This window comes from Pseudorca crassidens, chromosome 5 (genome assembly GCF_039906515.1).
Source record: "Pseudorca crassidens isolate mPseCra1 chromosome 5, mPseCra1.hap1, whole genome shotgun sequence".
Classification (NCBI taxonomy): domain Eukaryota; kingdom Metazoa; phylum Chordata; class Mammalia; order Artiodactyla; family Delphinidae; genus Pseudorca; species Pseudorca crassidens.
Window position 1 is genome coordinate 62,203,426 of NC_090300.1, and position 23,338 is coordinate 62,226,763.

Consider the following 23,338-nt stretch of genomic DNA (forward strand, 5'->3'; position numbering starts at 1 on the left):
AAAAGTTAAAAAAAAAAAATCAGGATGTTCTTTAAAGATATAAAAGTAAATACTTAAAAGTAGCTACCATTGGGAGCAGAGAACATGGGCTGGGGTCAGAGGACTGCTGTGTTTTGGTAACAAGCCATGTAGACCTATTTGATTCCTTGAGTATAATTTTGATTCTAAAAAAATTTTAAGTCACTCTGTGTAATTTGTTATTAATGACAGTCCCCAGTACAATTGGATGCTAATATTCTGGAAGCTGCAGGGGAGAACACAGAGTACGGGGTTAAGGGGAGACAGTGGTTCCATGTCCTGCCCCATACAAGATCTGAGCCAAAAAGAAGATCCATGTTTCCTGTCAGGTTATAAGAGAACTGTAATTGGGAAAAGACCATACTAAATTATATTCACTACTCATTTATGTCAAAACTTACCAAACAAGAAAATATAGAATCAGATATTACTCTTCAGAAAACAGAAACATAAATATGGTTTATGGACTGTAACTGCACTCAAAAGATCAACGACCATGAATGAGAACTGCCATGTTGCCATTCCCCAGGGTGTCCATGGGGGCCCCAGAAACAACCGATGGGAACCTTTTCACATTTCCTGACAAAATCAAAACCTAATGTGTACTTATTTACTAACCTGCACGATCTCCTTTTAGTGTGTCCCATACGTTACAATTGAAGTCATCATACCCAGCTAACAGGAGACGCCCACTTTTTGAGAAGGCTACAGAAGTGATCCCACAGATGATATTGTCATGAGAATACAATAATAACTCTTGGTCTGCACGAAGGTCAAAGAGCCGGCAAGTAGCATCATCAGAGCCAGTGGCAAAGGCATATCCATTTGGGAAAAACTAGAAAGAAAATCAACAAACATTTATTCCATAGAAGTACACAAAAATTATGTGAGGCAGTGTAATAATAGACTCTGGGGTAAGACAGACCTAGATTCAAATTCCAACTTGGTTTCTTACCAGGTGAATGATGTTAGGCACTAAAGATTCTTAAACACTTGAGTCTTAGTTTCAGAATTTAGTGTGTTGGTTAGGGCTGAATGAAATAACACATGCACAGTACCCATAACCCACTGTTCAGCACAAAGCAAGTACTCAAAACATCCTGGCTCTGGTCCTCCATATGTCTTACTAAAATGTTTAAATCAAATATTACTATTTATAGAATTTATATATGTATGTATACTCTTAAATGTTCCAATAATCTCATTATGAGAAATAAATAGGAAACATTTTATAAAAGAGAACAAAAATCATCCAGTTAGGCTAGGTTATAAAGTTAAGCTAGTAGTAAAGAAAACTATGCATTAGTTTGTGAATCCCCTTTCTCAGATACTGTGGCACTACTCAACACTTTTTACAAAGAGGAAATCACTTCATGTATCTATTGGTCATCTGTATTACTCTGTTAGTACCTGCTGATGTGTAGGAATAAAATGAAGAATATAAATTTATCTTCTTTGTGGCAAATATTTTATAGTTTGTCATTTGCATTCTAATATTTTTTACTTTTTTAAAAATATAAAGAAATTTTTTGGAGGTATCACTCTCCCTGATTTCAAACTACTACAAAGCTATAGTAATCAAAACAGTATGTTACTGACACTAAAACAGACACATAGATCAATGGAACAGAACAGAAAGCCCAGAAATAAACCCATGCACACACAGTCAACAACAAAGGAGGCAAGAATATAAAATGAGGAAAAGACAGCCTCTTCAATAAATGGTGTCAGGAAAACTGGTCAGCTAGATGCAAAAGCATCAAACTGGATGACTTTCTCACACCATATATAAAAATAAACTCAAAACGGATTAAATACTTACACGTAAGACCTGAAATCATAAAACTCCTAGAAGAAAACACAGGCAATATGCTTTTTTCTTTTCTTTTTCTTTTTTTGGCCATGTTGCACAGCTTGTGGGATCTTAGTTCCCTGACCAGGGATCAAACTCAGGCCCCCCTCAGCAGTGAAAGTGCAAAGTCCTAACCACCGGACCACCAGGGAGTTCCCAGGCACTATGCTCTTTGACAGTGGTCTTAGCAGTATTTTTCTTGGATGTCTCCTCAGGCAAGGAAAAGCAAAAATAAACAAATGGGACTACATCAAACTAGAAAAAGCTTTTGCACAGTGAAGAAAACTACTGACAAAAGGAAAAGGAAGCCTACTGAATAGGAGGAGATATTTGCAAACAATATATCCAAAACATACAAAGAATTCACAAAAGTCAATATCAAAAAAACAAACAACCCAATTAAAATATGAGCAGAGGAACTGAAGAGACATTTTTCCAAAGAAGACATACAAATGGCAAATAGACACATGAAAAAATGCTCAACATTACTAATCATCAAGGAAATGCAAATAAAAACCACAATGAGACAGCACCTCACACCTGTCAAAATGGTTATTATCAAAAAGACAATAAGTGTTGGCAAGGATGTGGAGAAAATATCCCTCATGTGTTGTTGGTGGGAATGTAAACTGGTGTAGCCACTATGGAAAACAGTATGTAGGTTCCTCAAAAAATTAAAAATAGAACTACCATATGATCCAGCAATTTCACTTCTGTGTATTTACCTCAAGAAAACAAAAACACTAATTGGAGAAGATATACATGCACCCTGTTCAATGCAGCATTGTTTAGAATAGCCAAGATCTGGAGGCAACCTCAGTGTCCATCGATAGAAGAATGGATAATGAAGATGTGAGATATACACGTACACACACACAGACACACACATATACATACACACAATGGAATATTACTCAGCCATAAAAAAGGAAATCTTATACCATGTTCTTGAATTGGAAGAATCAATACTGTCAAAGTGAGTATACTACCCAAGGCAATCTACAGATTCAATGCAATCTCTATCAAACTACCAATGGCATTTTTTCACAGAACTAGAACAAAAAATTTTTAAATTTGTATGGAAACACAAAAGACCCTGAATAGCCAAAGCAATCTTGAGAAAGAAAAACAAAGCTGGAGGAATCAGGCTCCCTGACTTCAGAGTATACTACAAAGCTACAGTAATCACAACAGTATGTTACTGGCACAAACACACACTTGATTCCATTGATCCACAGATCAATGGAACAGGATAGAAAGCCCAGAAATAAACCACACACTTATGGTCAATTAATCTACAACAAAGGAAGCAAGAATATACAATGGGGAAAAGACAGTCTCTTCAATAAGTGGTGCTGGGAAAACTGGACAGCTACATGGAAAAGAATGAAAGTAGAACATTCTCTAACACCACACACAAAAATAAACTCAAAATGGATTAAAGATCTAAGCATAAGACTGGATACTATAAAACTCTTAGAGGAAAACATAGGCAGAACACCCTTTGACATAAATTGCAGCAATATCTTTTTGGATCCTTTCCTAGAGTAATGGAAATAAAAACAAAAATAAACAAATTAAACCTAATCAAATTTAAAAGGTTTTGCATAGCAAAGGAAACCATAAACAAAACAAAAAGACAAGGACTTCCCTGGTGGTCCAGTGGTAAAGAATCCACCTTCCAATGCAGGGGACGTGGGTTCAATTCCTGGTCAGGGAAGTAAGATTCCACATGCCGCAGGGCAACTAAGCCCGCGCACCACAACTACTGAGCTTGTGCACCTCGATGAGAGAGCCCACGTACCGCAACTACAGAGCCCATGTGCCCTGGAGCTCACGTGCCACAACCAGAGAGAGAAAATCTGCATGCCACAACTAGACAGAAGCCCATGCACCACAACAAAGAGCCTGCGCCGCAATAAAAGATCCTTCATGCCTCATCTAAGACCCAACGTAGCCAAAAAAATAAAGAAAATAAATAAATCAAATAAATATTAACAAAACAAAAAGACAACCTACAGAATGGCATAAAATATCTACAAATGATGCGAGTGACAAGGGATTAATCTCCAAAACACACAAACAGCTCATGCAGCTCAATATCAAAAAAAACAAACAATCCAATCAAAAAATGGGCAGAAGATCTAAATAAACATCTCTCCAAAGAAGACACACAGATGGCTCAACATCACTAATTATCAGCATCACTAAAATCACTAAAATCAAAACTACAATGAGGTATCATCTCACACTGGTCAGAATGGCCATAATCAAAAAATCTACAAACAAATGCTGAAGAGGATGTGGAAAAAAGGGAACCCTTTCAAAATCTGAAAAAACATTTCAAGAAATGAAAAATCATATAATAACTTATCAATATGGATGCAAATTTTAAAATTTTAACAAATCAAATCCACTAGTAACTAAAAAGGATTATGCATTATAACCAAGTGAGGTTTGTCCTAGAAATGTAGGGTTGGGTTAATATTTGAAAACTAATCCACGTAAATTCACCATTTAACAGACTGAAAAAGAAAAACCACATGATCATCTCAATAGATGAAGAAAAGACATTTGATAAACTTCAACACTCATTCCTGATAAATCTGTAGCAAACTAGGAACAGAAGAGAAGCTCATCAACGTGATAAACGTGGTGGGATGAGAGATGGAGAGGATTGCATTTGCCTATTCCAAAATTCTACTCTTAAACCAGGTTGGCCTAATAGGGGGTGGGGGTAACAAAGCCTTTACTTTCTCTGATATTCTCTAAAGATTATATAAAATTGACTTTCAATATGCACATGATAAATAAAAACAAATTTTTCCCAAAAAATATCTTCTTGCAAAATTAGAGTGTATCTTATACCCATAAACACTTGCAATTACAGTGCTTTAGGAAATTCTAGTCATATCTATACATTTTGGCATCTGATCCACATAGGACAATTTACCTAAGTCAAGCGGTATCCCACCTCCTCTTAATATCCCTCTCCTCAATGCTGACTGTTTGATAAATCATTTTGATTGTCATTCAAAATGCCATTTTAGTTTTAATTTATAAAGACATATGACTAGTTCATTCTCATTTTTGGAGTTATTTATTTATTTTCTTTCTTTTTCATTGATGTATAGTTGATGTACCATATTAAAAACAATACTTTTTTGAAATAAGAACTAAGTACTTATTGTCTGGCTTAATCTATTTGTGGATACCTGTTTGAGGGTTTTTGTTTTCAATATGAAGGAGATTATAAATAATTTATACCATTTATTGAGCATCCAGTCTATAGTTTCATTTAGTCTTCACATTATTCTTTAATGTAGGTAGCATTATTCCTACTGAGGAATGTGTAGCTCACAGAGGTTAAGTAGCCCACCTGATCTCACACAGCTGGTTCCCAGCAGAACTAAGATCCAGAGTTTGCTGACTTCAAAAGCTATACTCTCTACACTAAACAGCTGCCTCTGTCTTCCTGACTGTCTCTCTTTGGGTTGTTCCCTTGACCCCAGAGATATGGGACTTTGTTCTCCTCTGAACACACTGTTGATACTCATGATCTGCTTGTTTGCTCAAGATGATCTATCCCTCTAAATCTGGGAGAAAAAAAAAAAACTTATTCCTGATTACCTGCAAATAAGGACCTAGACCTATGGATTAAAACCTTTCCATTAAAAAAAATCAAACCCTTGTTATTTGGGGGTTAAATGTTATAAAAGCATAGTATTTATAAGAACGCTTGAAGGGAATCTGTTGTTAAAATCATACTGTAGAGTTCAACACTTTATACGCACAATAAATTTTCCTTAGAAATGCTCTTCACTTACACTGACAGCATTAATATCCGACACATGGCCAGTGAAAGACTGTCTACACATTCCATCTCGAATATCCCATAATTTTGAAGAGGCATCACAAGCACCAGAAACAAAAGTCCTCATGTCAGGACTCAGAGAAAGACTCATCACATCTCCAGAATGCCCAGTGAATGTAGTGGTCTGCTGGGCAGTTTCAATGTCCCATAAAGCACTATAATTAAAAACAGAAATAATTAATGACTGCTCTTTTCTTACATTAGTTCCTACTACCACCCTCAACCTCAAAATCAGTAATCTTCTGGAATAAACTTACCAAGTTGTATCTCCTGAACTTGTAACAATTTGGCTGTCATCTAAAAAACGACAGCAGGACAAGTAGCCTACAGCATAGAGAGTAACAAATGTTAGGTTATCACTGATTAATTCAATTACCGTATGAAACAGTAATATATATTTTTAAACATATAATACCTGGGCAAGTGTTTGTTAATATAATCTATAGTTCTACTTTTAATTACTTCCAACTCTATGCTGCCTGCAACTGAATTTTATCAACAAACTCTCTTAGGTATTTACTGTGTTGATGACTCAGTTACAAACTTGTGTAAAAGACACAGTCCTTTCCACCTACTACAATTACCTAAAAGAAAGATACTCCTTAATACAAATATCTATTATAATCTATAGCAGACTTGGTTAAGTACCTTGGAGAAATATTTTAAAAACCTCAGGGAAGGAAAGGTGGCATTCAAATGCTCAGAATTCACCTGTGCTTCAAAATATGGAAATTTCAGGAACAATACCATTATTAAGATTGTGTAAAAAGCACAGCCAAATAGTACTTCCAAGAATCCAGAGAGGCTGAAACCTGGTGAGTGGTGATAAATTCCTAATTAACACTGCTAACCAAATACTATATTACTGAACTATGGTGTGCACACTGAATGCACTATCACATAGTGAAAAATACTTCATAAATGTATCTTGATACACACTTTCAATTACATAATTAAGCACCAAAATCCCATAATTGCTATAGGTTTGCAGAGAATACAGAAAATTATATTTGCTTTCTTTTTGTATTTTTCATTATTGTTTGAATTTTTCACAATAAATTTATAATTTTTACAAAAGCAATACTATTTTTTGGAGTTATTTATTTTCTTTCTTTTTCATTGATGTATAGTTGATGTACAATATTAAAAACAATACTTTTTTGAAAGAAAAATAGAAGTATGGTCATCATTTGTATAATTATAGAAAGTCAGTGTTTCCCAGATTCATGGTAATTTCTACTCTCACTTGATTAATATGCATCCTTTGGCCAGCTGATCTCACTTTGTCACTCCTTCTCCTTGATCAGCTCATTCTTCAGGAGGAAGCAGGTTTAGGAGAAAAGGACAATATGTAGTGATGCTCACCCGTGTGACCCGGTAACTCTCGGCTCACTCTCACATTTCCCTCTCTGGTTTTCAAGTTATATATAGAGCAGATGTTGTCCAGTCCTCCACAAGCAACATAATTACCAGAGGGAGCATAAGCACAGGTCATCACCCAGGAGGACCTCAAAGGAATAGCATGCATCTATAGGACAAATACAACACAAAAACTAAGTCAAGAGTACAAAAACAGTCATTAATTTTTCAAACCTATTTACAATGAAGCAAATATTACTGCAATTTAAATGTACTTAAAAAATAGGCCAAGTAAAACAAAAATGAAATGGTTTGAGAAAGTGAACAATAAAAAATAAAATACTAGGGCTTCCCTGGTGGTGCAGTGGTTGAGAGTCCGCCTGCAGATGCAGGGGACACGGGTTCGTGCCCCGGTCCAGGAAGATCCCACATGCCGCGGAGCGACTGGGCCCGTGAGCCATGGCCGCTGAGCCTGCGCGTCCGGAGCCTGTGCTCCGCAGCGGGAGAGGCCACAACAGAGAGAGGCCCGCGTACCGCAAAAATAAATAAATAAAATAAAATACTAATGCACACTGAAATGCCTGTTATATCTTCTGTATTATTATCAAATCATTTGGATTTAAGTGCTCTTTTCAGAAAGTATTCTTTTAAGAATAACAAGGACGTAGGACATTTCAACACTAACAGAGCCATTTGAAATATTAAGTGTAAATGTTAAAGAACTTAACAAAATTTTTTGTTTTTGTGTTAGTGCTCAAAAGATGAATTTCCTCTAACATAACACTGAATAATACAAGTACTGGAGTTGAACAGAGTGGTTCTTCCACAAAGAACTATGACCTTCTAATAACACATATTCTGGGCTCGAATTCAAACAATGGTAATAGTTTGCACTGATCTACTCATACCACTGTATGATGCCTTATTACCCAACACCAAGCATTTGCAGGTCAGGTAGCAAAGTTTAATGTGAATGGGAACATAAAGGCTAAGTGGCCCATACACAGAATCAACACATTGTGGGATTACTATGCTCTCACTTAACCTAAAAGAATATTTTTCTGTTTTAGGAAAATATAGTTGAAAGTCACACTCAATTCTGATTGATACAGAAAAACTATTATATTACAAATGTGTCTTAGCTAGCTTTAAATTCTCAACCAGGCTGAAGTTACTGTTTATTTCACAAAATAGTACTTCTAAATCTTTACTAGAAACAGTGGTATAAGTGCACACAGAATCTAGAAGTATTTGACTTGTGAGCATTTTTCTGGAGGTTCTTCATGACCACTCAACACCTCTATGTCAGGGGTTCCTTCCAGTGGACATATTAAGAGGATCCACTGGCGTAAATACCACCAAGGGATCTAAACAAGTTGTAATTTGCCTCCAATCTACTGTATCTTCTGAGCAGTCCAGAAACACAAATCAATGCCTAGCGTGGACCAAAGAAAACATTCTAGCTTATCCACAACTAAAAATAAAAATTGCAGGGTCGCTGTCACATTAGGAAATGGGACCTTTTAAAAAAATCATTTATATGTAAAACTGATGCACACTGTCTTCTAATATTCAAGTATGAAATATGGGACTCAAATAAGACACACTGAACTATATTCCTGTAGTTGTCCTTGGGAATAAAAAGAAAAGGTTAAATATTAAAAGCAAACACTAGGTCTAAAGAAAGGATCTGAGTTAAAATTAACGGAGTAAATTTATCCTGGAAAGAAATTAAAGCTTGAAGTAATAAAGGAAAGAATTGGTGGACATCAAACCAAATAAAAGGTTATGTAAGAGGATGATTAAGAAACTCTACCTTATTTGTTGTATAGCTATCCCAAATAATTAATTTTCCATCTTGGGAAGCACTGACTAGTAGCCTAGAGGAACAAACACAAAAATAATGTGACATTTAGAGGAAAAAAGTAGTTTAAATTATGCATTGCATCAATGTAGAACAGTTCAGAAAAGACAAAAATAATTTTTCGAATTAAAAACTTGATACCAGAAAATATTCTCACAAGTTAAAAAAAATCTATTCTGTATGCCAAAAAATTTCAACATTAAATATTTTTAGACATTTTACTAGAAATGTCTCTGGTTATAACAACTTTTTCATGGTAACAACATTCTAGTTCTTATTCAAGATTCTGGTAGCTATTAGCTGACTGGTTTAGTATGTACTGACTTAAATATAATGACAGTAGAGTACACATAAGCCTAAGAACCACATTTCATTCAATCTAAAAATATCAGTTGAGAGCCTGTGAATGCAAGGCAGTGTTATGGGTACAAAACAGGCTATACCGCCTACCCTGGGGCCCTCCATCATCTGGTGGGGATAAGACATTTAATAAAATAAATTAGGTAAATGAAAATAGTCAGAGGAGTGGTATAAAATAAAGGCCATAGGAAAACAAATGAGGGACAAGTAAGTGCTAACTGGGTTACTCAAGTAGTCTTGCAAAAGAAAACGAGTCTTGAAAAAATGGAATTTCGAAAGCTAAAGATAGAGAAGTCTGTGTTCTATGAGGAGGATATGTTCCATGGCAAGAGGTGGAAAAATACAACAGGTATTTCAGGAATTGTGAATTTCCCAGTTACACAGAGTTTGTAAGAAATGGGAATAACAGTTTAGAAAAGGGGACTGGGCTTAAACTACAGAAAGCTCTGTTTGCCAGGCTAAATATGAACTCTTGACTAAGTTACCTGCCACTGAATTTTTTGTTTTGTTTCGGAATTTTATTTTTCACTATGGTATAAAATTCAAAAACTACAAAAGGACAGATATACAGTGAAAAGAATCACCTTCCTGTCCCCATCACCCTTCACTGTAGGTAAATAACATCAGGTTCTTATGCAGCAATTACTGTAAGTTTTATGAAAGGGAAGATCTAACCACAGGGTATGGGATGGAACCTAAAGTTCTTCAAAAATCAGTTGGCATCATCAGCATTGAGTTGAGAAGGACATTAAGTTACAAGTTGATAATCAGAATGGGTAGAAAGACAATGTGAGATAGGTTCTGTTGACACTTTGGGTTCTCTATTAAGATTAATAGTCTTGAGAAAACTATAAGAAAGTAAGAACCATTAACATTGTTTCAAGTGATTGTATTTTACACATTTGCTATCTCAATGGGCAGATTACTTCTTAAACTTCTTCAAGAAAAAGAATAAAACATTTGGCCTAGCTTTATGTCAGTTGCCAGTTATATAATTTTATTTATTCCCTCCTAAGAGGCACAAGTTCTATATTACAGTATTCAAGTATCTTATTTACATCAAGATGTGCCAGGCATTAGCAACAGGTAGCAACATTTTTAGGTTCTCCTGGAAGAAGAGAAAAAGTATGCAACTTCTATTAAAAAATAATTTTTTAGTTAAGACTTTTTCCCAATTAGATGAACCAAATCAAAGGAACAAGTCAACCACTATGGAAGCAGTGCCAGACACTCTGGAAAAAGCACAGGCCACACTGTGACCCTATGAACAAAGTAAATCATCAAGACCAACCATCCAACTGCACTCCAGATGGCGGCTGTGTGTGTGTGTGTGTACACACACTTGTATGATGGGGTTAGGGGAATAAAACATGTATTCAACAAAAATGTCATTGTTTTATGTAATTCCATCCTTTGTGAATTTAGGTAATAATTACGGCAAGATCTGGTAACTTGTACATAGCAATATTCAACAAATACTTCCTTATTAACTGAAATTTCAATGTTAATACACAATAAAACTGCCTTGGCATGTTAAAAAAAAAAAGTATAATACCCCACTGCAAAGAAAAGAAATCCTAAACGCTTTGCCTAAATCATTTGATAAAGGATATTTCTGAGAGGTAAATCTGTTTTCCATATTAAAGGTTTCTAAACTTTTAAAGTATCAATGAATACTTTTATTAAAAGCAAAGCGTTCACATTAGATGCATTTTCTGCAAATACTTCATAGATATAGGTTGTTTCTAAAAAGAAAATGCAAATGATGACTCAACAAAAATAATTCTGCACACAGTCTGAAAATGGCAGGTACAAACCTCGAATCATATCCCCAGTGCATAGCATAGATTTTAGCTAGGTGACCCCTCAGTGTACGTCTTGTTCGCATTTGTATTCGCCCCACGGAATCCATATTTGACGTGATCTATAGGAAGTGACGAGAATGTCATTCTTTACCTTAGACATAGCTCAGAAAATAAAGTAGAAACAATTAATAGGCAAAAAAGCAGACATAAAACAAATTTATAGCTATTGAAGGTATTTTAATAATTCCTAGAGTCATTATAGGATTAATATGTTGTTCAAGAAAAAGTATGATTTATTTGCACACCTTCCAGTGAGAACATCTTCTGTAGACTATTTAGTAAAAAGAACAGACATACCTTCCAACCTTAGTAAAAAAACAGCTACAAATAAAAATCTAATAGATGATCAAATAGTAAAACATTTCTAATTTTAACTATCTAAAGAAAGCCAATTTTATATTTAAACAACACATAAAATATCTCCTTAATAAAAATGATCAATACTAATTAAACTAATGAAACCTTCCTAATAGTTTATATAAGAAAAAAAGATCTTAACCAGGGCATATCAAAAGAATCAGAAGCTACCTAAAAAGAAACATATACTACATGAACGTACATATTTTTATTGTATTTTTTCGGACTTCCATTTTAACAGGTATGCTTTAAAAAGCACTTCTACCAGCATCTGACAAATTACAAAGTGTTTTTAAATAGAGATCTCATATTCCTTTCAATTAAACACTAATAAAGAGAATCTGAACATCATCTGCATCAGTATCAAGCAGTTTTATGTGAATTAATAAAATGAATTGAGGAAAAATAAAAATTTTACCTGAACAAGCGTGGCATCATTACATGCTTTTCTAGCATCCTGAAGTAAAGAAAGATAATTATACATTTAGATATGGAAATCCCTAGATATGATTTAAAATAATACTTTCATTGGAAATATAGATTTGAAATATACTTCTTACTGTACCACACAATCTTTATTTTTAAAAGGTTTAATGAGATGAAATTCACATAACATAAAATTAACCATTTTAATCATTTTTAAGGTGTGTAGTTGGGTTGGTTAGCATATTTACAATGCTGTGCAACCATCCCCATTACCTAATTCCAGAACATTTCCATCACTCCAGAAAAGAATCCCTATACCTTCCAATTCCCTCTTCCCCCATCCCCAGGTGATCACTAATTTACTTTCCAATGGATCGCTCATTCTGGACATTGCATACAAACGGAATCATACAATATATGACCTTTTTTGTGTCTGGCTTCTTTCACTTAGTGTAATGTTTTCAAGGTTCATTCAGTTGTAGCATGTGTCAGTATTTCATTTCTTTTTATGGCTGAGTAATATTCCACTGTATAAAAATATGACATTTGGTTTACCCATTAGTTAATATGATGGACATTTATGCTGTTTCTACTTTTTGGTTTTATGATTAATGATGCTTTGAACATACCTTTTCAATTATCCTGGGTATATACCTAAAAGTGGAATTGGTGCATGATGTGGCAACTATGTTTAACATTTTAAGAAACTGTCAAATGGTTTTTCACAGTAGCTGCTCCACTTTACATACCCACAAGGAATGTATGAGGGTTCCAATTTCTTCATGTCCTCACCAACACTGTTGTCTTTTTATTCTTCTTCTTCTTAAAAAAAATTATTACAGCCATCTTAGTGGATGTCAAGTGGCATCTTAGTGTGGTTTTGATTTGCATTTCCCTAATGATTAGTGATGCTAAGCATCTTTTCATGTGGAGTGTCTTTACATGCGCTTATTAGCCATTTGTATATCTTCTTTGGAGAAATGTCTATCAACTTCTTTGCTCATTTTTAAATTGGGTTATGTGTTTATTGTTGAGTTATAGGAGTTCTTTATATATTCTGGACACTAGACTCTTATCAGATTATGATTTGCAAATATTTTCTCCCATTCTGTAGGTTGAGTTCTCACTTTCTTGATAGTTTCCTCTGACACACAAGTTTTTATAGTTTTGATGAAGACCAATTTGTATATTTATCTATTTTTTTCTTTCTTGCTTGTGCTTTAGTGTCATATTAAACTGTTGCCTAATTCAAGGTCACAAAGATTAACAACTAGGTTTACTTCTAAAAATTCTACACTTTCAGCTGTTACATTTAGGTGCCATTTTGAGTTAATTTTTATATATGGTATGAGGTATGAGTCCAAACTCATTCTTTTACATGTGGATATCTAGCTGTCCCAGCAATATCTGTTGAAAAGACTATTCTTTCCCTATTGAATTGTCTTGTTACCCTTGCTAAAAAATCAATTGGCCATAGATATATGGCTTTATATATAGACACACAATTCTATTCTATTGCACAAATATACTTTTGGTTTATGGTTAAAAGATTTTTAATTGCATCCCCCGAATAAACTGAACTAGACTGATTTAATAAGCCCATTGTATTCAGAGTTATATTTGTTAATAAGCATCACCAAAAAGCAAGAGTTCTGAGTTCCCTTCTATTTGTTCTGGCAACTAGAAATTGAGGTGATGGGAAGAGTATTTACAGTATAACCCAAGTCATTTCAGAAATATTTTTAAAAATACATAGTACTTGAAAACTTGACAGCTACAGGTAAAAGAATGAAATTAGAACATTCTCTAATACCATATACAAAAATAAATTCAAAATGGATTACAGACCTAAATGTAAGACCAGAAACCATAAAACTCCTAGAAGAAAACATAGGCAGAACACCACCAAACCAGCTTTACAACAAATGTTAAAGGAACATCTCTAGACAGAAAAGAAAAGGCCACAACTAGAAACAAGAGAATTACAAAAAGGAATGCTCACCAGTAAAGGCAAACATAGAGTAAAGGTAGAAAATCATCCCCAAACAAATATGATATCAAAACCAGCAATCATGAGGAGAATGCAAATGCAGGATAATTGAAATATATTTGAAATTAAAAGACCAGCAAGTCAAAACAATCTTGTATATATATAGACTGCTATATCAAAACCTCATGATAACCCCAAAGTGAAAATCTACAATAGATACACACACAAAAAAGAAACAGCAATCCAAACACAAGACTAAAGATAGTCATCAAATCACAGGAGAACAAAAGGGGAAGAAAAGAGACCTACCAAAACAAATCCTAAACAACTAACAAAACGGCAATAAGAACATATCGATAATTACCTTAAATGTAAATGGATTAAATGCTCCAACCAAAAGACATAGACTGGCTGAATGGATGCAAAAACAAGACCTGTAAATATGCTGTCTACAAGAGACCCACTTCAGATCTAGGGACACATACAGCCTGAAAGCGAGGGGATGTAAAAAAGGTATTCCATGCAAACAGAAATCAAAAGAAAGCTGGAGTACCAATATTCATATCAAACAAAGTAGACTTTATTTTTTTAAATCAAAGTAGAGTTGATTTACAATGTTGTGCCAATCTCTGCTGTACAGCCAAGTTGACTCAGTTTTACACATATATACTTTTTTTTAAATATTCTTTTCCATTTTGGTTTATCCCAGGAGATTGGATATAGTTCCCTGTGCTATACAATAGGACCTTGTTGGTTAACCACTCTAAATGTAATAGTTTGCACCTACCAACTCCAAATTACCAGTCCATCCCTCTCCCTCCCCCCTCCCCCTTGGCAACCACAAGTCTGATCTCTGTGTCACAAGTCTGATCTCTATCTCTGCAAATCTGGTTCTGTTTCACAGATAGGTTCATTTGTGCCATATTTTAGATTCCACATATAAGTGATATCATATGGTATGTCTTTCTCTTTCTGACTTACTTTGCCTGTGTGCCACAACTAGAGAGTCCACGCACTGCAACTACTGAGCCCATGTGCTCTGGAGCCTGTGCGCCACAACTAGAGAGAAGCCTGCACGCTGCAACGAAGAGCCTGTGGACCACGATAAAAGATCCCACATGCCGCAACTAAGACCCTGCAGTGGAAGGGCAGAGTCTTAACCACTGGACAACCAGGGAAGTCCTCCTTATATATTTTTTTCTTTTCTGATTGCCATGGCTAGGACTTCCAAAACCATGTTGAATAAAAGTGGTGAGAGTGGACATTCTTGTTCCTGATGTTAGAGGAAATGCTTTCAGCTTTCCACCATTAAGTATGATGTTTGCTGTGGGTTTGTCATATATGGTCTTTATTATGTTGGTAGGTTCCCTCTATGCCCACTTTCTGGAGAGTTTTTTATCATAAATTGGTGTTGAATTGCATCAAAAGCTTCTTCTGCATCTACTGAGATGATCATATGGTGTTTATTCTTCAATTTCTTAATGTGGTGTATCACACTGATTGATTTGCAGATATTGAAAAATTCTTGCATCCTTGGAATAAATCCCACTTGATCATGGTGTATGATCCTTTTAATGTATATTGGATCTGGCTTGCTAGTATTTTGTTGAGGATTTTTGCATTTATGTTCATCAGTGATACTGGCCTGGTAATTTTCTTTTTTGTGTGGTATCTTTGTCTGGTTTTGGTATCAGGGTGATGGTGGCCACATAGAATGAGATTGGGAGTTTTCCTTCCTCTGAAATTTTTTGGAATAGTTTCAGAAGGATAAGTGTTAACTCTTCTCTAAATGTTTGATAGAATTCGCCTGTGAAGCCATCTGGTCCTGGACTTTTGTTTGTTGGAGGCTTTTTAATCACAGTTTCAATTTCAGTACTTGTGATTCTGCTGTTCAGATTTTCTATTTCTTCCTGGTTCAGTCTTGGAAGGTTGTACCTTTCTAAAAATTCGTCCATTTCTTCTAAGTTGTCCAGCTTATCGTCATATAGTTGCTTGTAGTAGTGTCTTAGGATCCTTTGCATTTCCGTGGTGTCCATTGTAACTTCTCCTTTTTCATTTCTAATTTTATTGATTTGAGCCCTCTCCCTTTTTTCTTGATGACTCTGGCTAAAGCTTTATCAATTTTGTTTATGTTTTCAAAGAAGCAGCTTTTAGTTGAGACAAATATTATATGATATCACTTAGATGTGGAATCTAAAGAATAAAACAAACTAGTGAATACAACAAAAAAGAAAAAGACTTACAGATATAGAGAGCAAACTACTGGTTACCAGTGGGGAGAGGGAAGAGGGAGGGGTAAGATAGGCTTAGGAAATTAAGAGGTATAAACTACTATGTATAAAATAAATAAGCTACAAGGACATATTGCACAACACAGGGAATATAGCCAATATTTTATAATATAACCTTTAAAATAAAGAATATTTTAAAGGAATATAACCTTTAAAAATTATGAATCACTATGTTGTACATCTGAAACTTATATAATATTGCACAACTATACCTCAATTAAAATTTTTTAATTAAAAAATAACATTTCTTTAAAATACTTTGCAAGTATACTGTATACAGGTGTTATTAGAAATAAAATACTTTTTTTTTTTTTTTTTTTTTTTTTTTGCGGTACACGGGACTCTCACTGTTGTGGCCTCTCCCGTTGCGGAGCACAGGCTCCGGACGTGCAGGCCCAGCGGCCATGGCTCACGGGCCAGGCCCAGCCACTCAGCGGCATGTGGGATCTTCCTGGACTGGGGCACGAACCCGTTTCCCCTGCATTGGCAGGCGGACTCTCAACCACTGAGCCACCAGGGAAGCCCAGAAATAAAATACTTTTGATCTAACATGATAAAAAGATACAGTATGTCAGGAAAATAATTTTTTATATAATGAGTTATATTTTTATATTAAAAGCAAATTCCCTACATGTAAGCAGGTGTTTTTGCCTAAGTATTATAGGGTAGCCTTTCAAAAAAGACCTTAAATTTTTACACAAACTGAAGAGAATTATTAAACAGAAGATAGTGAAACAAAAATTAATGTTAACAAAATAAGTAACGGCAAACAAAGAACATGTTTAATAAGCAACAAAATGTTTTAAATCAAGTTTATCAGTTAATAATAAATTTAGAGGATTCATATACATGGGAAGCACAATTAATTCTTCCTACTAGATTTGTTCCAATTTTTTCCCCCAAAGGTTAGGGTAGTGTTGTCTTCAACTTTGTTCTTCCCCAGTGTGCTGTGCACGCTTCTGTGCAGAGAGGCACACACGATTTGTTGAATTACTGTCCCCAAAGGACAACCTGTTCCATTCAGCCAGGGGATGCCTGCCACCGTCTGCAACAAAGACTGGATAAGTATGCAATCTTTTTGGCGGCCTTTTCAACCTATTTATAAGCACTTAGAATATTTCTATGTAAGGGTGTTCATAAGTAGTTACACAAACATACGATTTGATTCTCTCATTCTCAGATTGTGGGTTTAGAAACCTCATTTGGCAAGGAATAATTTAGCCCACTTTCCTACAATGAAAAGAATTTCCAGAAACAACAGTGACAGCCTAAGCCATGTCCAAAAATGCTGGAGTAGAAGACAATGCTATAAAAAGAGCTCTCTGATTTTAAGCTTTATGAAAATGAACTATCACTGTTTAGATCATCTTTCTTAATTCAGTCATTCAATAAAAAAATCTGTTGCACACTGTGTCAGGTACTATGCTAGGCACCATGGATAGAGCAGTAGACAAACCAGAAATCCCTGCCCTCATAGAGCTTACCTTAATATTAAACAACACAATTAAAACACTGCAAGTTGAAATTACTGAACTTATGAACACTTTTATCCATTATAAAACTGAATATAAGAGAATCATTCCCAATTAACAGCTGAATTCCTTATTGCCCACCTTAAAAAATAAAGCTCTGATATTAATATCTTTGTGCAAAATAAAAGTGGTGTTTCTCACTCCAAATCAAACAAGTAACAATTACAAAAGACAATCTACATTTTCTCTATTTGTTTTTTTAACTTAAAATGAATTATAATCAATGCTACTCCAATATAAAATAAAATAAACTTTTAAAATGAATCATGTATTGCACCAAATAGCACACATTTCTCTTATGTCATGTGTTTATACCATCGTTAAATATATAGTTAAAATATATTTCTGGAATTAAGGGGGGAAAAAAGGAAAGAAGGAAGAAATGGTCTTTAAATATAGCATGACATGATTAAACTGATAAGAAAAGTACATGGTATTTTACATACACATGGTTACTTGAAATCACGGAAGATGATTCAGTGAGCAACTATGCCCATGACATTCTGCTTGGATGCTGGTGAGATACAAAGATAATTAAAACACAGAATTTCCCAGCCAAGTACAGGTAGTAAAGACAAATGTGCACAAGGAACTATAATATCAGGTGGGCTGTAATCAGCCTTGTAACACAAATCCAAAGGGCTGTACAAGTAAGGAACTGCCACTTACTGGCATTGATCTAAATCCTTTACATGTCATTTTGTTTACTCCTCTCCGCAAACCTATATAGTGGGCAGAGACATTAAGCATCAAAAAAAGCTGTAAACATGTCCTGGCCACAAAATAATTAAAAGATGGAATCCATGTCCTTTCCACCAGGCAATGCTGCCTTCCAACAAAAGAATAAGAAATCCAAGTGCAGGACTCTGGTGAGGTTTTTGAGAGGAAGACTAGGATTCAATGAATACAAGTCCCAGGAACAAAATCAGAGCAGAGGTAGGATAATTCCAGGCAAAGGAAACCATTTGATAAAAGGCAACAAAATGGAAAAGAGCAATGCATGTTCAGGGAATGACCACCAGATTCATAATGCTATAGCACAGGCTACAGAGCCAGATCTTAGCAGACATGATGGGGAGGCAGGGCCACAGGGGTACCTATGGCACGGGCTCTGGAACCAAAATACACCTGGCTTGAGTCCTGATCTACCACTTCATAGTTATGTTACCTTCGCCAGTTACTTAATCTCACTGAGGCTCAGTCTCCCCAGCTACGAAGTAACACCATCTACCTCATAGGGTTGCTACAAGCATTAAATGAGATCAGCACATGACCAAGTGACTGGCCAGTCACTCCAGACAAGAACACCACAAGAAATGAAAATTGTAGGCCAATATCCCTGACGAACATAGATTCAAAAATCCTCAAGGAAATATTAACAAACAGAATTCAACAACACATCAAAAGGATCATACACCATGATCAAGTGGGATTTATTCAAGGGATGCAAGTATGGTTCAACACCCACAAATCAATCAATGTGATACACCACATTAACAAGATGAAGGATAAATATCATAAAATCACCTCAACAGATGCATAAGAAGCTTTTGACAAAATTCAATATCCAATATCCATTTATGATAAAAATTCTCAACAAAGTGGATATAGAGGGAATGTACCTCAACATGATAAAGGCCATATATGACATATATAAGATACTCAATGGTGAAAAGCTGAAAGTTTTCCCTCTAAGATCAGGAGCAAGGCAAGGATGCCCATGCTTGCCACTTGGATTCAGCATAGCATTGGAAGTCCTAGCCAGAGTGATTAGGCAAAGGAAAGAAATAAAATCAATAAAGGGCATCCAAATTTGATAGGAAGAAGTAAAACTATTGCTACTTGCAGATGACATGATATTATATACAAAAAAACACTAAAGACTCCATCAAAACTGAGAATAAATGAAGTTGGTAAAGTTGCAGGATACAAAATAAATATACAGAAATCAACTGCATTTCTATACACTAATAAAGAACTATCACAAAGAGAAATTAAGAAAACAATTCCATTTACAATTGCATCAAAAAGGATAAATTACCTAGAAATAAATTTAACCAAGAAGGTGAAAGACCTGTACACTGAAAACTAAGACGCTGATGAAAGAAACTGAAGATGACACAAATAAATGAAAAGATATTCTGTGCTTACAGACTGGAAGAGTACTGTTAAAATGTCCCGACTACCCAAAACAATCTACAGGTTCGATGCAATCTCTATCAAAATCCCAATAACATTTTCCACAGAAATAGAACAAACAATCCTAAAATTTGTATAAAACCAGAAAAGACCTCAAATAGCCAAATCAAGCTTGAGAAAGAAGAACAAAGTTGGAGGCATCACATGCCCTGATTTCAAGCTATATTACAAAGCTATAGTAATTAAGACAATACGATATTGGCACAAAAACAGATACATAGATCAACGGAACAGAACAGACAGCAGAAAAATACATCCACACATATATGATCAATTAATTTACAACAAAGGAGCCAAGAATACAAAACGGGGAAAAGACAGTCTCTTCAATAAGTGGTGCTGGGAAAACTGGACAGCTACGTGCAAAAGAATGAAACTGGACCACTATCTTACATAATACACAAAAATTAACTCAAAATGGATCAAAGACATGAATGCAAGATCTGAAATCATAAAACTCCTGGAAGAAAACATATGCAGTAAGCTCCCTGACATCAGTCTTCATGATGATTTTTTGGATTTGACCACAAAAGCAAAGATAACAAAAGCAAAAATAAACAAGTGGGACTACATTAAACTAAAAAGCTTCTGACAGCAAAGAAAACCATCAATAAAATGAAAAGGCAACCTACTGAATGGGAGAAATATTTGCAAATCGTATATCTGATAAGGGATTAATATCCACAACATATAAAGAACTCATAGAGCTCAACAGAAAAATAAAACAAATAATCTGATTTTTAAAATGGGCAGAAGGGGACTTCCCTGGTGGCGCAGTGGTTAAGAATCCGCCTGCCAATGCAGGGGACACGGGTTGAGCCCTGGTCCGGGAAGATCCCACATGCCACGGAGCAACTAAGCCCGTGTGCCACAACTACTGAGCCTGTGCTCTAGAGCCCATGAGCCACAACTACTGCAGCCCGCATGCCTAGAGCCTGTGCTCCGCAACAAAGAGAAGCCACTGCAGTGAGAGGCCCACACACCACAACAGAGCAGCCCCCACTTGCCACAACTAGAGAAAGCCTGCACTCAGCAATGAAGACCCAATGTAGCCAAAAAATAAAATAATAAAAATAAATAAAATGGGCAGAGGGTCTGACTGGCATTTTTCCAAAGGAGACATACAGATGGCCAACAGGTACATGAAAATGTGTTCAACATCACTAATCATCAAGGAAATGCAAATAAAAACCACAATGAGATAGCAACTCACATCTGTCAGAATGGCCATCATCAAAACGAGAAGAAATAGCAAGTGTTGACGAGGGTGTGGAGAAAAGGGAACACTGAGCACTGATGGTGGGACTGCAAATTGGTGCAGCCATTATGGAAAACAGTATGTAGGTTCCTCAAAAACTAAAAAAAGAACCACCATATGATCCAACAGTTCCACTTCTGGGTATTTATCTAAAGAAAACAAAAACCCTAACTCAAAAAGATATATGCACCCCCATGTTCACTGCAGCATTATTTACAATAATCAAGATATGGAAATAACCTAAGTATCTGTTGACAGATGAAAGGATAAGAAAATGTGAGATACATACACATACATACACACACACACACACACACACACACATACATACACACAATGGAATATTATTCAGCCATAAAAAAAGACTACCTTGCCATTTGTGGTGACAACATGGATGGACCTTGAGGGCATTACACTAAGAGAAATATGTCAGACAGAGAAAGACAAATACCACATAGTCTCACTTATATGTGCAAGTTAAAAAAAGACAAAAAACAAAAATCCAAGCTTACAGATACAGAGAAAAGATTTTAAAAAATGAGACGGCCATGTGACCAATGTGCTTGGCCAATCAGTCATTCCTGCTCAGCATCTGGAGCAAGGGACACAAAGTAGAGATGGTGGAGAATCCATTCTGGTGGTGGTAGCAACATCTTAACTCAGAGATTAGCCTATGAAGCCTTCTCTAATCATCCCAGAAAAAATAAATCCCTCCTTTGTTTTGACAGGTTTGTTCAGACACCTAAGGTATCCACTCAGAGTTCTCATTCACATCTAAATCATTAACTTCCTTGAATTCCTGGTGATTAGAATGATTATGATTTTAATCCGCTCAGAACCAACATTTTTCTGCTGAGTGTTCTTCCCCCATCCCTTGTTTTTCCTGCTCCTTTCATCTCTTTCCTGTAATATCTTTGCATAGATCCTATGATTGTTCCTTTTTTCTTATTCTTCACTTTTAAATTAGATAAGTAATTCTGAAATCGCTATTGCCAAAGATTCATACTGGACAGATCACAGCAGTGTTCCAAGTTACTAATAACTTGGATTCTCCATGCTTCGTTATGAAGTTTTTCATTTATATTTGTAAGTTGTTTAGCTCTTACTTTTTCCCTGTGAAAAGAAGTAGGCAGCAGCAGGCTACACACAATTCGGTCTCTCCTCTACCTTCTCACCAAGAGGCTTCCTAAAAGACAGCATGTCTATATCCTTTCATGTTTATCTCTGCCCTCCTTGATATTTCTCAGTCCAGGGAAGCATCTGTTTTCACTGTTCCAAAAGAAAGGAACGATGTTGTCCCTGAGGGAATATGAGATTTACAGCTGCAGAAACCCTCTCTCAGAGCCTTTCCACACCCTAACATTTGACAACTTTTCCCCACTCTATTAGGTTTTGAAGTTTTAAGTGTCTTTAATTTTGTTAAAGATGAAGCTTGTATTTGTTCCTTATGCTCTTTACTGTTTTGAGTTGATTTCCAAGAGTAAAGATGGCAGACATCTTCATTACGCCACTAATCATTTTTAATGTTTTTCTGCAATCTAATGGTTTAGAGATTAATTTTCTAATAGATTACATTATGTGATATTATGATATTGTGTAACATTATGATATTACATTATGCCTCAACATACCAAAAATCAAACTATGATTCCAGGTGTGTGAGTAGAAGAGAAGTATTATCATGTCAGCAGAGATTACATGTGCACTATTAACTTCTTAGGGACACAGGGGCCGTTGGTCCACATAGGTATTTGTTAGGAATGATTTTTGGAGAGTTCTTTAGAGGCATGATAAAAATAAATTGACCATTTCTCACCTTATAAATTATTTAATATACGTAGACTGATAAACTAATGCACAAATTTTGTTCATCGCTGGTATTACATAAAAATGTTAAAATTTCAAAATGAAAAAGTTTGCTCTTACCTGGATCTGATTCCGCAGCTGCTCGGCTTCCTGCCTCAACTGTTCCAGCTCACTCATCCTTGAATTTGTTTACCTCAGAAACTAACAAATGAAAGTCACTATTCAAAAAGAAAGAGAGACAAACTGACTCAGTTCTCCATTTACATATTAATCTGCTTTTTAAATAT

General features: G+C 35.4%; 1 protein-coding gene across 6 annotated transcripts in view; it reads right to left on the minus strand.

Moving 5' to 3' along the window:
* Positions 1-23,338, minus strand: part of GNB4 (G protein subunit beta 4) — a 69,286-nt gene that overhangs the window by 7,789 nt on the left and 38,159 nt on the right. For 2 of the 6 annotated variants that reach the window (XM_067738112.1, XM_067738111.1), the window contains exons 2-9: positions 23,172-23,252; positions 11,968-12,006; positions 11,145-11,251; positions 8,920-8,983; positions 7,110-7,272; positions 6,002-6,068; positions 5,698-5,899; positions 637-853 (exon numbers count right to left, since the gene is read on the minus strand). In XM_067738112.1, coding sequence (XP_067594213.1) covers positions 637-853; positions 5,698-5,899; positions 6,002-6,068; positions 7,110-7,272; positions 8,920-8,983; positions 11,145-11,251; positions 11,968-12,006; positions 23,172-23,228 — 916 coding nt within the window. In that variant the 5' untranslated portion in view covers positions 23,229-23,252. Of the gene's footprint in view, positions 1-636; positions 854-5,697; positions 5,900-6,001; positions 6,069-7,109; positions 7,273-8,919; positions 8,984-11,144; positions 11,252-11,967; positions 12,007-23,171; positions 23,270-23,338 lie in introns of all 6 variants that reach the window. The other 4 variants (XM_067738110.1, XM_067738109.1, XM_067738114.1 and 1 more) reach the window with 2 other exon arrangements.